This window comes from Ranitomeya variabilis, chromosome 1 (genome assembly GCF_051348905.1).
Source record: "Ranitomeya variabilis isolate aRanVar5 chromosome 1, aRanVar5.hap1, whole genome shotgun sequence".
Lineage (NCBI taxonomy): Eukaryota > Metazoa > Chordata > Amphibia > Anura > Dendrobatidae > Ranitomeya > Ranitomeya variabilis.
The window spans coordinates 677,659,600-677,674,062 of record NC_135232.1 but is presented as its reverse complement, the minus strand read 5'-3'; the positions used below and the strand labels follow the sequence as shown (position 1 = coordinate 677,674,062).

The window sequence follows — 14,463 nt, the reverse complement described above, 5'->3', positions numbered from 1 at the left end:
TGTACACATCGGTCGCAGGTCGGCACCACTCTATTATATCGACATACACTGCTATACTTTATGGCCAACCTCAGTCCTAACTGGAAATCGAGTAGATACAATCTGGGGCAATCACAGGATGGATGGGGGGGGGGGGGGGGGGGGGGGGGCGGGCGGCATTTTGCACATTTAGGGGGCCAACCTCCACAGCTTGGTGGAGGTCATTTACCTGGGCATCAAATTGGGTTATATGGTAATTTCTCCAGCAATATCACTTTAAATCTAATACCGCACATCACTATATTGTTTTGGACAATCTTTGATCACTATAGAGACTATCTGAAGGCATCTTGGATCGTGTTCAGTTTTTGTATTTTAGGATACACTAGGGATTCCAGAAATAGCCACCGAGGAGCAGAGGCGCCATTGTCAAATGTAAAAGATTGCCTACTTTGTGATCTTTCTTCATCAGAATAATTCTAATTGAAATAACTTGCAGTATCCTCTTAAAAAGGCTCAGAGGAGCACTATCGATCAAACCTCCAGTAAGGAGTTAAGTTACAAGGGGAGTGAGTAAAATAAGTATTACTTAACATTTAATAAATGAAATGCACCAGAAAAAAAAAAATATAGCCATACCCTCTGGACAAATGCTGTGTCTTCCAGGAGGAACGTGACATCATGTGAGTGCTGCAGGCGATCAGCTACCACGGCCATGAGAGGCAGTGCCAACATCGCCACAATAGCAGCGGTCTGGATGGCTCGTGGTTTTGCCATCACAGGGGTGAACTTTACTGTTCCCCCATCTCATTGCAGCGCTGATCTTACCAGTAAGCAATAACAATCCCACAAGCGGTGTAAACAGTGGTTTTATTGCCACACGTTCGACTCGGGTCCTTACATATATAAAAACAGTAATTGGCGTAGAATTGAAATAGTCAAAGAGGAAGGAAAAAAAACATTAAATTACATGTTGTCATCATCAGAATCATCCTCTTCTTCTAAAGATTCCTGCCAGAAAGAACACAAGATGGGTTTTAGAACAAGCACAGATCTACAGCCCTAACCAGTCGCAGGAGAAGGTCATTTTTACCTTTGCATATTTCTCAGCTTCTTCTCTGATCTCTTTCGGTACAATTTCGTGTTTTCCATTAGTTACTGTCAGAAAATAAAGTGATTTGATATGAGAACGGTGTGGTCATTTACACAACTTACGACGCTGTTACAATGCAATAGCCAGCATGCTGAGAGAATCTGATTGAAACATCGCACTGCACTCTGATATCACCCGAGTGCAGTAACGATTTCTGCAGCTGCCGATGATGGAGAAATTATTTTCTCCATCTGCGATTCTTGCATGCGAGATGATCAGAGCTCAGATACTCGGCTCACACTTGCAGCAGATGCCATACGCTGGTGTGACTGGGACTGGCCTCGGGACTGAATATAATTATCACACCAAGGAAAGACCCTTAGTTCACACTACAGATACTGCACAGCAGGACTACGCCAAAAATATCAAATTACATCACAACAGTTGTCTAAAAATTATCACTGAGTCGTGAAAAAAATAATTGAGCAGCACTCAGTTATAGGCCTGATTATTGGTGATTACTGTTGAGTGCCATTACACATTGAAGGGGCTACAACTCTACAATCAGCTGATCAGTAGGTTGCCAGGAATTAACCCTCCATTGATCGGACTGATAAAAAAAACCAACCATACTAAATGTCATTAATACTAAAAGTGAAGATCCAACCAGCCAAACTCTTACTTTCTCCAACCCAGCTCAGCTCCAGCTCAAACGCTTTATCCTTTACTTCATCGTGGACGATATAGATTCTGGAGGGGGGGGGATAAAAAAAAAAAAAAAGTTGAGAATCTGTAGTATTGGACGATGTATGAACCCCTCAAGACCACCCCTTTTGGCATTATATTAAAGTATTCTCTGCTCAAGAGCCATCAGCGGCTACAAAGAACAGAACGTGCAGAGCATGGCCATGTATTACATGGAAGGTGTGCAGATGGGCTATAGAGAATTTCTTTTCCTGATAGAAAGTAATAATCTCGCCAATAAATACTCACATCTTTGCGACTTCTTTTACTACTTCCCGACAAGTCATTTCCTTCATCTGTCGGAAAAAAATAAAACCAATTGGGTAGTAAGGTCCATACACCTGAGATCGGTCTCCCAACGTCCCCATACACGGGAGCACTTGGCTGAGAATCCCCATTAGAGCCGCTGCCTGATGCCTCAGATGGCGGCTTATCTCCCGGAGAACAAAAGGATCAGCCCTATAAAATTCAACAGAGCGAATGCAGCCCTGCCCGACAGATTTGGGGAGACCTCCATACACAGGCTGTTCGCAATCTTTAGCCTAATGGAGTAAAGGTCCTCATATATAACAACTCTGTGTGTTACGCTCTGATCCCGCACTGAGGAGCCATGAAAAAAAAAAGTATCCGGTGCCTTTCATTTCTGCAAGCGAAGGTGAGAGGTAGCACTGATGTGGCGTCCATCAGTCTGCCAGGCCTAGGAAGCTGCAGGCTAACAGCAGTGGTCCCTCTCTCCTCCACCTGTAGTGAGAAGGGCAGGATAACCCCTTCAGGTACTATCTCACACCTCATGGATACAGCCACACATGCCAATGCCACACATGCCAATGGCACTCACCTGAAGTTTTTCAATCTCCGTCTTGGCTGCCTGTTTGGCTTTCCCAATGGAGCATCCCCAATAGCCCTGAAGTAGAAACATTTAGTTTATCAGCAAGACATTACACGTCAGAGAGCAAAGCAGTATATATAAGATAACGGGGCGTAGAAGGGAGACCCTACTAGATAAGGTGTCAGAAGTGGAGCTCCATCCTTTATCCTACATCCGTCATTGGTGCAAACAAGCCATCATGTCGCCTCATCTACTGTGTATGAGACAAGTGCATTATACGGTGTCGTCAGCCTGCTGACCACTGCACTTAATCATAGAGAATCCAGCGCTCACTCCCAGGTCTTAGACGAAACTTGACTCATACCATATTTGTCCACCACCGTCAGCTTTATCTGTATAGGAGCTTAGATTTACAAGACGACTTGTATTCACTTGTATTTTATGTGAAAAAGCATACAAGATGAAGGTTTTTGGGACCAACATTACTCCAAATGCCTGGACCAATTTCCCCTAATTTGTGCAAAGAACGATTCAGAATAGTGTCGAAGTAAATTCATTATGTTATGTCTTGTTGCATCAACTAGGCAGCACGTCCACATGATAAAAGTCCAAGGATGCAGATGATGGGAATTTTAGATGGTCGGATCGGGAACGGACAAAGTCCATAGACGAGTGACTAAATAGAACAAGACTCAAAGAAATCACAAGTAGTTCACACTTACGTAGGATACACCAGATGGGTCCACCATGTACAACTGAGCGCCATCATCTTCATTGTAGGATCCCAGCATAAAGCTGAAAAAAATGCATTGTCAGGTTAGAACTGAAAAGGGAACTTGTCAGCAGTTTTGGCCGATATAAGATGCAGCCACCACCTTTTAGGGCTGATATACTGTACTCTATAATGCTGTACATCTGCCCCCAACCTGGCCTGTAAGAGATGAACAATAGCTTTTATTATACTCACCTGTGGGTTGGTCCGGTTTGAGGAGTGTCGCTCTTCTTGGTCCGGCACCTCCTAACTTCTTGCGATGCCGTCCTACTACTTGTTTCATGTGGATGACAGTCTCCTCGGCACTGCGCTCCTGTACCGGCGCCACCAGGAGCATGAGGCCGGGGAGACTATGTGGATGACGTAGGGATAAGTCATCCACATGAAGCAAACAGGAGGGCGGCGATCGTAAGAAGATGGAAGGCTCCGGACCAAGAAGAGCGACACTCCTCGGACCGGACCACCCCACAGGTGAGTATAATAAAAGTTATTTTTCTCTTACAGGTCGGGTTGGGGGCAGATAAACAGCGTTATAGAATGCTGTACATAAGCCATGAAAAGGTGATGGCCGTATCTTATATCGGCCAAAACTGCTGACAGGCTTTCTTTAAATTCTAAAAAGATAATAATCACACGCTGTCCTGCTGCAGAGATCCACAGCAATAGAGTGAGCCAGAAGATTAATTAGGGGCCCCAAACTGTCTTTTTATATGGTGTGGCCATGTGTAGTCATATGCACCCTCAGGCTATGTGCACACGCTGCGGATTTTGCTGTGGATCCGCAGCGTATTTGATGCTGCGGATCTGCAGCAGTTTTCCATGCGTTGTACAGTACCATGTAAACCTATGGAAAATTAAAATCCGCAGTGCACATGCTGCAGGAAAAAAAAACGCATGGTTTACATTCCGCAGCATGTCATTTCTTTGTGCGGATTCCGCATCGGTTTACACCTGCTCCTCAACAGGAATCCGCAGGTGTAAAACCGCAGGTGGAATCCGCACAAAAAAAACACGGTAAATCCGCAGTGCGGTTTACCTACGGATTTTAACCAAAATCAGTGGGGAAAAATTCACACGCCGTTCCGCAGCGTGTGCACATACCCTAATAGCGAACGTAATGGTGCCCCCACTCAATGATGGCTGTCCCTATGATATCTCTATATACTCACAAAAATATAAATATATCTCTCCTCTAACATGATAACATAAGGTCTCTATAAGATACTAAAAAAAAAAAACCTTAAAGGGAACCTGTCACCCCCAAAATGGAAGTTGAGCGAAGCCCACCGGCATCAGGGGCTTAACTACAGCATTCTGTAATGCTGTAGATAAGCCCCCGATGTTACCTGAAAGATGAGAAAAAGAGGTTAGATTATACTCACCCAGGGGCAGTCCCGGTCCAATGGGCGTCGCGGTCCGGTCCGGCACCTCCTATCTTCATCAGATGACATCATCTTCTTGTCTTCATGCTGCGGCTCCTGCGCACTGCAGTACTTTGCTCTGCCCTCAACAGAGGGCAGACGAAGTACGCCTGCGCTGGAGCCACAGCGTGAAGACAAGAAGATGATGTCATCTGATGAAGATAGGAGGTGCCGGACCGGACCGCGACGCCCATCGAACCGGGACTGCCCCTGGGTGAGTATAATATAACCTCTTTTTCTCATCTTTCAGGATGGTGGGCTTAGCTGAACTTCCATTTTGGGGGTGACAGGGCCAACTGGCCAAAAATCCATCCATGTTTGCAGGACAGAGATTGCCAATTCACTATTACCAATGCGTTTCCCATCATAAGTGGGGATATAGGGACCACCCAGAGCTGCAGAACGACGATCACTCTGTAAAACATGTCCATTGGGTGGCATTCGTTCCTCTGCACACCACGAAATAAGGAAGACTGGACGTGATGCCCGTGGTACGATGTGCGCTCCACTGCACACGATCGCGAGTGAGATAGCATGTCAGCAGACGACTTCACTTCAACAAAAGGACACTGCTACGGTAGTGTTGTCCACAAATAGAGGTTGATCCAGAACTTCAGATAAAGCGCAAAAAACGTATTCCTTCATTTTAAAACCATGCATCAAAAAAAAAAGGTAGCTATCAGGAAATTCACAAAGGCATCAGCGGCAAAAATCATAAGGAAGTAAGGTCTACATTGACGCGTTTCGAAGTAACACTTCTTACTCAAGTATGAAAAGAAACACCTATATATTAGTCCTATAAATAATGCCATAATGTGAAAATCATGTATAGAACCACAAAAAAAAAAAAACACACACTTTATAAATGGATCAAATAGAATATAAAAATACAATCTTTATTGAACAGTTGATAACAATCAACAATAAAATAGCAAATATGCATAAAGTGTTTTTTGTTTTGCTGGTTCTTTACTCAAGTACCAGTAAAAAGTGTTATTTTGAAATGTGTCGAACCAAACCCTTAAGGGTACAATCCCATGTTCAGGAATTGCTGCGAGTTTGATGCTGCGTATTTATGTAGTGTCCAGATGTTACAACATAGTGGATGGGATGGGATTTCTAGAAATCCCATGCCCACTATGCGTCTATGTGCACCTGTGGATAACTCATGGAGACGGACATGTGGCGCGTCTTTCAAGTGAAATTACATCAATAGAAATGTATTGGATGCGGATTCACCCACGTTCAATAGACAGCAGCATTTTGGACGCAGCAAAAATACATGGGTACATAGCCTTCGTAATCAGTGGCAAAATCCCAGAGAGAATGAGGATTTTCTGATGAGGTCTACTTTTTTGATATATTCCTTCACTTTAAAACCTTATCTTTGCATTTTATCTGAAGTGCGTGATCAACCTCTTATTTGTTTATCCTTTGGAATCTGGATCCCATGGACTCATCAATAGATGAGCTGATCACACACTCCATTTTTTCCCCAGAATCTAGCGTTGTGTATAGTGTGGGATGAGGAAAAGTTAATTTTTTTATTATTAAATAGTAAAAATTGAAACAGTGCAAATACTGACAAAAGAAAGTCTAGTTTTTATATGTTAATAATCACTGATATCTAGTTCCTTAAAGGGAACCTGTCAGCAGGATTGTGAACAGTAACCTAAAGGCCGTATCAGATCTGCACAGTTGTACTGATTAAAATGATACCTGGTGACGAAATCCGTCTTGTGGTTGTTGTTTAACCCCTTTCCGACATCGGGCGTAATAGTAAACTGATATTGGACTCACCACTGAGACTGCACCTTTCTGGGCACATGACAGCTGATATATACAGCTGTCATGTGCCCACAACAGCCACAGGTGGAATCGCAATCCACCCACTGCTGTTAACTAGTTAAATGCCGCTGTCAATCGCTTAACAGAAGCGTGTCACTAAACCAGACCATCGGTGACCCCATCACATTATTGCAGGTCACTGATGGGTCGGGTCGGCATGACAACTCGAGGTTTCCAGCAGACCTCTATGGTTGTCCTAGCCAGATTGCTAGGAGCGTCACCCGGTGGTTGGCGTAAGCATTTCTGCTACTACAGGAGATCTGATCATCGCCTATATGTAGCAGAGCCGACTGGACAACTGCAGCTTCTAGTCTCTCATGGAGACTAGTAAAGCGTGCAAAAAGTTAAAAAAGTTTTTAAAAAATAAAAAAAGTTCAGATCACCTCCCTTTCGCCCCATTCAAAAAAAGAAAAAAAAAAGATCGTATGTGGTGCTCTGATTAGTTATTCATCTGTATGGCTCCTGACAGGTAACAGATCCCTCAATGACCTGCCCCCTAATTTACAGAATGAATATGTTTTTGTTTGTTTTTTGTTTTTTTTGGGGGGGGGGGGGAGGAGAAGAGAATTCACATTCAGCAGGCAGGCACAGGCGCTGCAGCATGATACGGGGAATAACATGCCACTCTTCGTTTTATTTACACCTATAGTTTTAAGAAATCTTTTTTTTTTTTTTTTTTTTTTTCAAAACAAAATAGCCATTTGGGTGGGGTGGTCTGCTTCATCAGGATAGTAGCACCTGCACAGTAGCATCTATTGGAAAGCGATAGATACTACTGCATGGCCACCAGCGCCATTTTGTTTGGAAAAAAAAAATTCATAACTATGTAAATAGAACGAAAAGAGGCATATTATTCCCCGTCTCACGCTACAACGCAGGCGCCTGCCTAATGAATGTGATTTTTTTTCTTTAAACCTATTATATTCATTATGTAAACTAGGGGGCAGGTCATTGAGGGATCAGTGACCTGTCAGCAGTCTGCATTATGAATATCTAATCAGAGCACCACATGAAGATCCCCTCCGGGACGCCCCGGAGCACGAGCGTATCTAACTCAAAACTGAAAATAAAACAAACCACAAGATGGATTTCATCACCAGGTATCATTGTAATCAGTATGACTACACCGACCTGATACTGTGTGTAGGTTACTGTGCACAATCCTGCTGACAGATTCCCTTTAGGTGTGCTCAGTTTTTCTTTTTTTTGGGGGGTTGGGGAAGTCTGCCTCAAAATTCCAACTCAAAACAGTTCCAAAAATGTTGAATACTCTCCATTACTGAATTCAATGGGAAACCCAGAACCCCACATTGTTGTTCATACAGAGGGGTTTTTTTCTGAAAGAAGAGCAGTAAACTCCTCGGATGTGGATTCTCTGTGGAAGATGCTGTCAAGTCAAAAGGCAGCAAAAAGACTGAAGCCGTTTCTTTCCACAAAGCTGATTCAGATCTGAGAGCTGTATTAAAAAAAAACAAAACAAACTGATTGTGATGTGGATTTCTCTAGAAAACCACATTAGATTGGGGGAGGGGTTGCCTCAAAGAGTTAAGGATGTCAAACATCTTGAACGGTCCTGGGATTTGAGTGTTTTTAGGTTCCCTACAGTACTTTCCAATTTTACTAACAAAATGTCACCTTGAGGACAGCCATGTAAAAAACAAAACACAAACACGCTCACAGCAAACACAGGCCATGACGAGCCACGACATACTAGGAGCAAACTGTAACCCAAACTGAAAGTGGGAATAAAGGGGTACTCCCACCTGGGAGCGACGGTGCTCAGATAAAGTGAATGGGAACCAGCACTGCAGCCCACTCACTCTGACCAGTTTTGGGGGGCTCAGATATGCCATAACTTTGGATGAGAATACCACTTTAAGGCTATGTTCACACGATCCTTTTTTTGATCCTTTTTTTTTTCAGGTCCTTTTTCCATGCAGGGTACAGTCCAATGTTACTCTATGGAAAACAAAAACCGCTGTGCCCACTATCCTTTTTTTCTCAGGCAAATCCGCGAGGATTTGCCTGCAGAAAAAAAGAAGTACCATGTCACTTCTTTCTGCGGATTCAGCTCCTGTTTTCAACAGGCACCAATAGGAAAGTGCTGTTGAAAACCCGCAGAGGAATCTGCAGAAGAAACTGCAGGAAAATCAGCAGTGCAGTTTTGCACTGCAGGTTTTCCAAATCAGGACCTGAAAAAAAAAGGATCAAAAAAAGGATCGTGTGAACATGGCCTAAAGCAGATTAGTCACAGGACCAAAAAGGCCCCATAGACGGCTGAGAGATCAGCGGATCATTATCCATCCCATTGTGTTCACTACAATGGAGCCGCTGTCAGACTCCTGTCACCGGTTTTCTTTCAAAGAAAAGAACCAGCAGCTCAGAATAGGACATGACAAATCCTTATATCTCCGGACATCGATATTGGCGGATTCAGCTGATATAAGTCTAATGTGTATGGGGGTCTAACGGATCTGTAGTAGAACCCCCCAGGGACTCCCATATTCTGCTCTCCAGTCCCTGCAGCAATACATGGGGGCAGACACCAACCAGTCCATACTGCATAAGGGATTAGTATAACTTCTTACAAAGTGTCATCGCTTACCTGCACCCGAACGGTCTGACCGCGCTGTACAGTGTATAGGCATGTACATACATGGCCACTCTGTCTGCAAGATGCTGCGAAGAAGCAAGGGGGCCGCATTAGTGATAGTACAGGCCCACCACAGAGTGGGATAGATTCGCCCTCGGGCGACCGTACCTTTAATGGAATGTCATAGCCGTAGTTTGATCTAAAGTTGGAAGCTTCCTCTCGAGCGATATCTGCCAAGGAGCGAGCGTCTGCTAAGAGCCCAGCGACAGCCTGCAGGTCATACAAGACAGGAGCGTTGGTCCCACAACACAATGGGTTTCAGAAAAATCATTCAGGACGATCCAGTCACAGCAGAGATCTTGTGTTGTTGATGATTTGGAGGAATCTAATCATTCTGCCCCTTTACAATGAGGAGCCCTTCCTGACATTTAATAGACGTGACTGGCTGCAGACATCACACACCGTGAGGGGGGACACAGCTCATTACATACACCAGCCACTATTCCCATCCTCTAGATGGATGCTGTGGTACAGTGCTTGGAAAAAATGTTTACTGCTCTTCAGCTATCACTTTCTTTTCAGCCTGTTGCCAAGGAGACCGATCACCGCTGCTGTGTAGCTTGTTAGTAGTCTGCTCCATCGATCCTGGACAGCTTAAAGAGCTCTTACAAGCTGAACAGGAAAGAGCTTGTAAGCACTGCACATGGTCTGCTGTCCAGCAATGGTGGCAACGGGCTGTAAAGAAAAATGTTACTAGCTCAAGATCAGGTAAAAATGGAATAAAGCAGTAAATGGTAAAATTGCTCATACTAAAAGACACTGACAATATCCATCTATGATCCTTTAAGGGACACCCATAAAATCAGTCGCCACGTCACTTACTGAAGCAGAGGAACATGTCCGCAGCAGGGAAATGCTTAGTGCAAGGTACAGTGGGTGAAATAAGTACTGAACAAGCCACCAATATTCTGAGTAAATATATTTCTAAAAGGTGCTACTGACATGAAATTCTCACCAGATGTCAGTAACAACCCATCCAATCCACACATGCAAAGAAATCAATTCCACCCTTTTAAGTACTGGTAGTTTCTTTGTATCTTCGTTCCCCATCCAGTATAAATGATACCTTGTTTTTATTCTGCAGGTCGGAGTGATTAACATGATACTAAATGGAATAGTAACAGATAGTGGCATCTATGGGGTTAAATGTCAGGCTTGATGCTAGCTGTGTTTTAGAGCCCGGCTCCTGCTGCTAATCCCACTGACAGCACCTTGTACATCAACCTGACAATTTGTGTCACAGAGGAGGAGCCAAATCCTAACCCTGGCATTCATTTTTGTTGTTGGTTGGGAAGGGGTTAAGGAGCTTTCCTTACCATACCAACATGCCGATCCACATTGAAGATGCGCTTGTTAGACCCTTCTTCATAAAGTTTAGATAACACAAGCTTCTCTACACCAAACACAACGCCATCCTTACATCTGATGCCAATGGCCGTGCTGAAAAAGAAGAAAGATTGAGGACAGGCCGAAGCGAGGCAAGGAGGACAGGCCGGATCCTACACATATGATACATGATTACCTATAGGACGCAGTTCTCTACACCTGCACTGGGTTATCACTAATAGGACCCAAATTAGGGATTTACGCCCCAGAATAGTCTGCAAACCTGGTGATGCTAAACTTGTTCATCATTCTGTAAATATTAAAACTTTTCTATACAGCTCATTGCCTAGAAGACCGACCACCGCTGTGGCCAAGCAGAAGTGGCTGAATGTGCACAGTGCTTACAAGTACTTTTCTATTGCGCTTGTAAGCAGTGTTTGGATCTGTTACCTCCTAATCCAGGCCATCTGCACTGCAGAGCAGTGAAGGGCGGGGAAAAAATAAAGAAATTGTTTTTACAAGCACTATCCCACTAAATCCACCGTTGAAGGAACTTGGGATTCGCCACTTACCTGCTGTTTTCCACGGCTTTAGCTGCATATTCAACCTGAAATACTCTGCCATCCGGTGAGAAGGTAGAGGCCGAGAGATCATACTGTAATCAGAAAGAATTGTCTAAGTCTCCAGCTTTACCTCACTGACCGCAGATCTCCGCCATCCTCACTGCTTTACCGAAACATTCTCTACAGTCAGAGCCTGAGCCTGACCTGCCACTCTCCAGAACTCACAACTAATGGCTCTTTTCTACAGACATTTGAAGAGATGGAAATCTGTGCTGGTTTCCTGTTTGGATGAAACATGAGGGGTGCAGCGGTCATGTAACAGTACACTCCCTACTGGAGGTAAATATTAGGAGACCAGTCCGGGCCAGAAGGCGAGTATAAGGCCAGGTGCACATGATCTAGAAGTAGCAGGTCTATGGACGCAGAGCATGTTCGTTGTGTCCTGCCGGCTATTGAACGCAGGTGACTCAGCATGTGATCACTGAACTGTGTGGATTCCCCTCATCCGATACATTGTACAGGTGAAAATTATATTGCAGAGACTCACATCTCCACAAGAGAAATTGAAATGCTGCAGTCTGGAGACGCGCCGCATGTCAGTAATCGCGAGTGAGCCACAGGTGTCTGCAGAAGCACAGTGGGCATGGGATTTCTAGAAATCCCATCCACTATGCTGTAACATCTGGATGCTGCACAAGTATGAAGCCTCCAACCTGCAGCGACTCCGGATCGTGGGAACATACCCTTAAAGGGAATCTGTCACCCCAAAAATAGTGTATGAGCTAAGCCCACCGGCATCAGGGGCTTATCTACAGCATTCTGGAATGCTGTAGATAAGCCCCCAATGTATCCTGAAAGATGAGAAAAACAGGTTATATTATACTCACCCAGGGGCAGTCCCGCTGCGGTCTGGTCCGATAGGTGTCGCAGTCCGGTCCGGGGCCTCCCATCTTCTTAGGATGACGTCCTCTTCTGGTCTTCACGCTGCGGCTCCTGCGCAGGCGTATATTGTCTGCCCTGTTGAGGGCAGAGCAAAGTACTGCAGTGCGCAGGCACCGGGCCTCTCTGACCTTTCCTGGCACCTGCGCACTGCAGTACTTTGCTCTGCACTCAATAAGGCAAAGTACGCCTGCGCCAGAGCCGCAGCGTGAATACAAGAAGATGTCATCGTGAGAAGATGGGAGGCCCCGGACCGCGACGCCCATCGGACCGGACCGCAGTGGGACCGCCCCTGGGGGAGTATAATCTAACCTCTTTTTCTCATCTTTCAGGATACATCGGGGGCTTATCTACATTCCAGAATGCTGTAGATAAGCCCCTGATGCCGGTGGCCTTAGTTTATATACGATTTTTGGGGTGACAGGTTCCCTTTAAACTTATACCCCACCATGGGCTCAGTATGAATAACTAGAACTTTTAGGAGACAAACCCTTTAAAAAGCAAAGCTCATCTTCCTAATCAGCCATGGCTCCTGTTCTAACACTGAGGAGTCCCTTGCTGGTCTCTGCCTCTTGCTGCAGTGATGACATGCTGATGCAGGGACATGTGGGTTTGGGGTTTTTTAAGTATTTGTTCAACGTGCCCCACTGGTGCTGCCAATCGCTGGGCTCAGCAACTCATGCTGTTTACAATCAGCAGAGTCTGGTGATTGGCTGCAGCGGCGACTACAGCTTATCAACAATGAGGCAGGTTTGGACCTGGTGGAGCTGATTATAGTGGGGCTTTCAGTTTGTTTTTCCTGCACTCTAAAAATAAATAAATAAATAAAATAGAGAATATATATTCCCAAGCTCCTTAAATGTCGGCGAGGACTGAAGGAGAACCATCTGCCTGGCAGTGGCCGCAGCCTTCTCTGGCACGGGAGCCTGTATATTGGGGAGCTGCACCGAGCAGCAGATCCGGAGTGCATCCATAGGATGAGCCTCCTGGCCCACGGGAGGGCGCAGTCCCCGCAGAGCTCCACCTGCCCACAGAGAATGAAAAGCTTTTGTGTCAGATCCAGAGGGAGAAACAAGAAGTACGTTTCCATCCACTGTCGGCAAGCAGCGGGGTCACACGGCGAGGAGACGGCAGCGGAGGAGCTGCTCACTTTCACTTTCGCCGGTGGTCAGTGACTCAGCACCTGGGACCTAGGCGGACAGCCCGGGGGCGCCGCTCCGCCACTGCCGGCTCTGCCGCTCGCCTCTCCGCCACAGAGAGGCACAAAGCCCCCCGGAGCCCCCGCTCTAATGAATGAACCAGCAGCTTCATGTACATGCCGGGGACACATGGCGTCGCCCCCAGGAGAAGCAGCGCCGCTCCAGCCGCACTCACCCCGGTCCCTATGGAGCTCATGTCGGACACTGCACAGCGGGATACAGCGGTGAGACGGCACTTTCAGTCCTGTCGCTTCCTCCGCAGTCCGCACACTCACCAGTCAGTATCCTGCAATCTGATTGCTTACTAATCGTCCAATCAGAGGCTACATTCTAGGACGCACGCGCAGATTAGGCTTTGATTACAGAAGAGCGCCCCCCAGTGGTGGGAGGCCCAATGTGCGCCGCATGTAGTTTTTCTCGCAGCAGCAAAAACCAAGATTACAGAAAGGTTCAGAAATATTAGAAAACGCATTACACACAGAGGACAGTTCACATTCCAACATTATAAGTGGTTTTTAGTACAATATCAAATCTCACTAAATGATTTGAAAAATAGCAGACCTCTTGTTTTCCGACCCCCACTACTAGGATTGGTGCTGCCCCTCACCCTATTATTGGCCCTGAATATTCCTACCACAGTGGGGAGGATTGGTGCTGCCCCTCACCCCATTATTGGCCCTGAGTATTCCTACCACATTGGGGAGGATTGGTGCTGCCCCTCACCCCATTATTGGCCCTGAGTATTCCTACCACATTGGGGAGGATTGGTGCTGCCCCGTACCCCATTATTGGCCCTGAGTATTCCTACCACATTGGGGAGGATTGGTGCTGCCCCTCACCCCATTATTGGCCCTGAGTATTCCTACCACATTGGGGAGGATTGGTGCTGCCCCGTACCCCATTATTGGCCCTGAGTATTCCTACCACAGTGGGGAGGATTGGTGCTGCCCCTCACCCCATTATTGGCCCTGAGTATTCCTACCACATTGGGGAGGATTGGTGCTGCCCCTCACCCCATTATTGGCCCTGAGTATTCCTACCACATTGGGGAGGATTGGTGCTGCCCCGTACCCCATTATTGGCCCTGAATATTCCTA

The 14,463-nt window shown here is 45.9% G+C and overlaps 1 protein-coding gene across 1 annotated transcript; it reads right to left on the bottom strand.

The window, feature by feature from the left end:
- Window positions 1–832: 832 nt before the first annotated feature.
- On the bottom strand, window positions 833–13,694 carry PSMA3 (proteasome 20S subunit alpha 3). The gene is made up of 11 exons (XM_077264969.1): window positions 13,542–13,694; window positions 11,238–11,320; window positions 10,656–10,779; window positions 9,448–9,549; window positions 9,292–9,365; window positions 3,368–3,440; window positions 2,655–2,720; window positions 2,066–2,112; window positions 1,755–1,822; window positions 1,073–1,137; window positions 833–990 (listed from the first exon to the last, which is right to left on the bottom strand). The coding sequence occupies exons 1-11, from the start codon at window positions 13,560–13,562 to the stop codon at window positions 946–948; spliced, it is 768 nt and encodes a 255-aa protein (XP_077121084.1). The 5' UTR covers window positions 13,563–13,694; the 3' UTR covers window positions 833–945.
- Window positions 13,695–14,463: the final 769 nt, after the last annotated feature.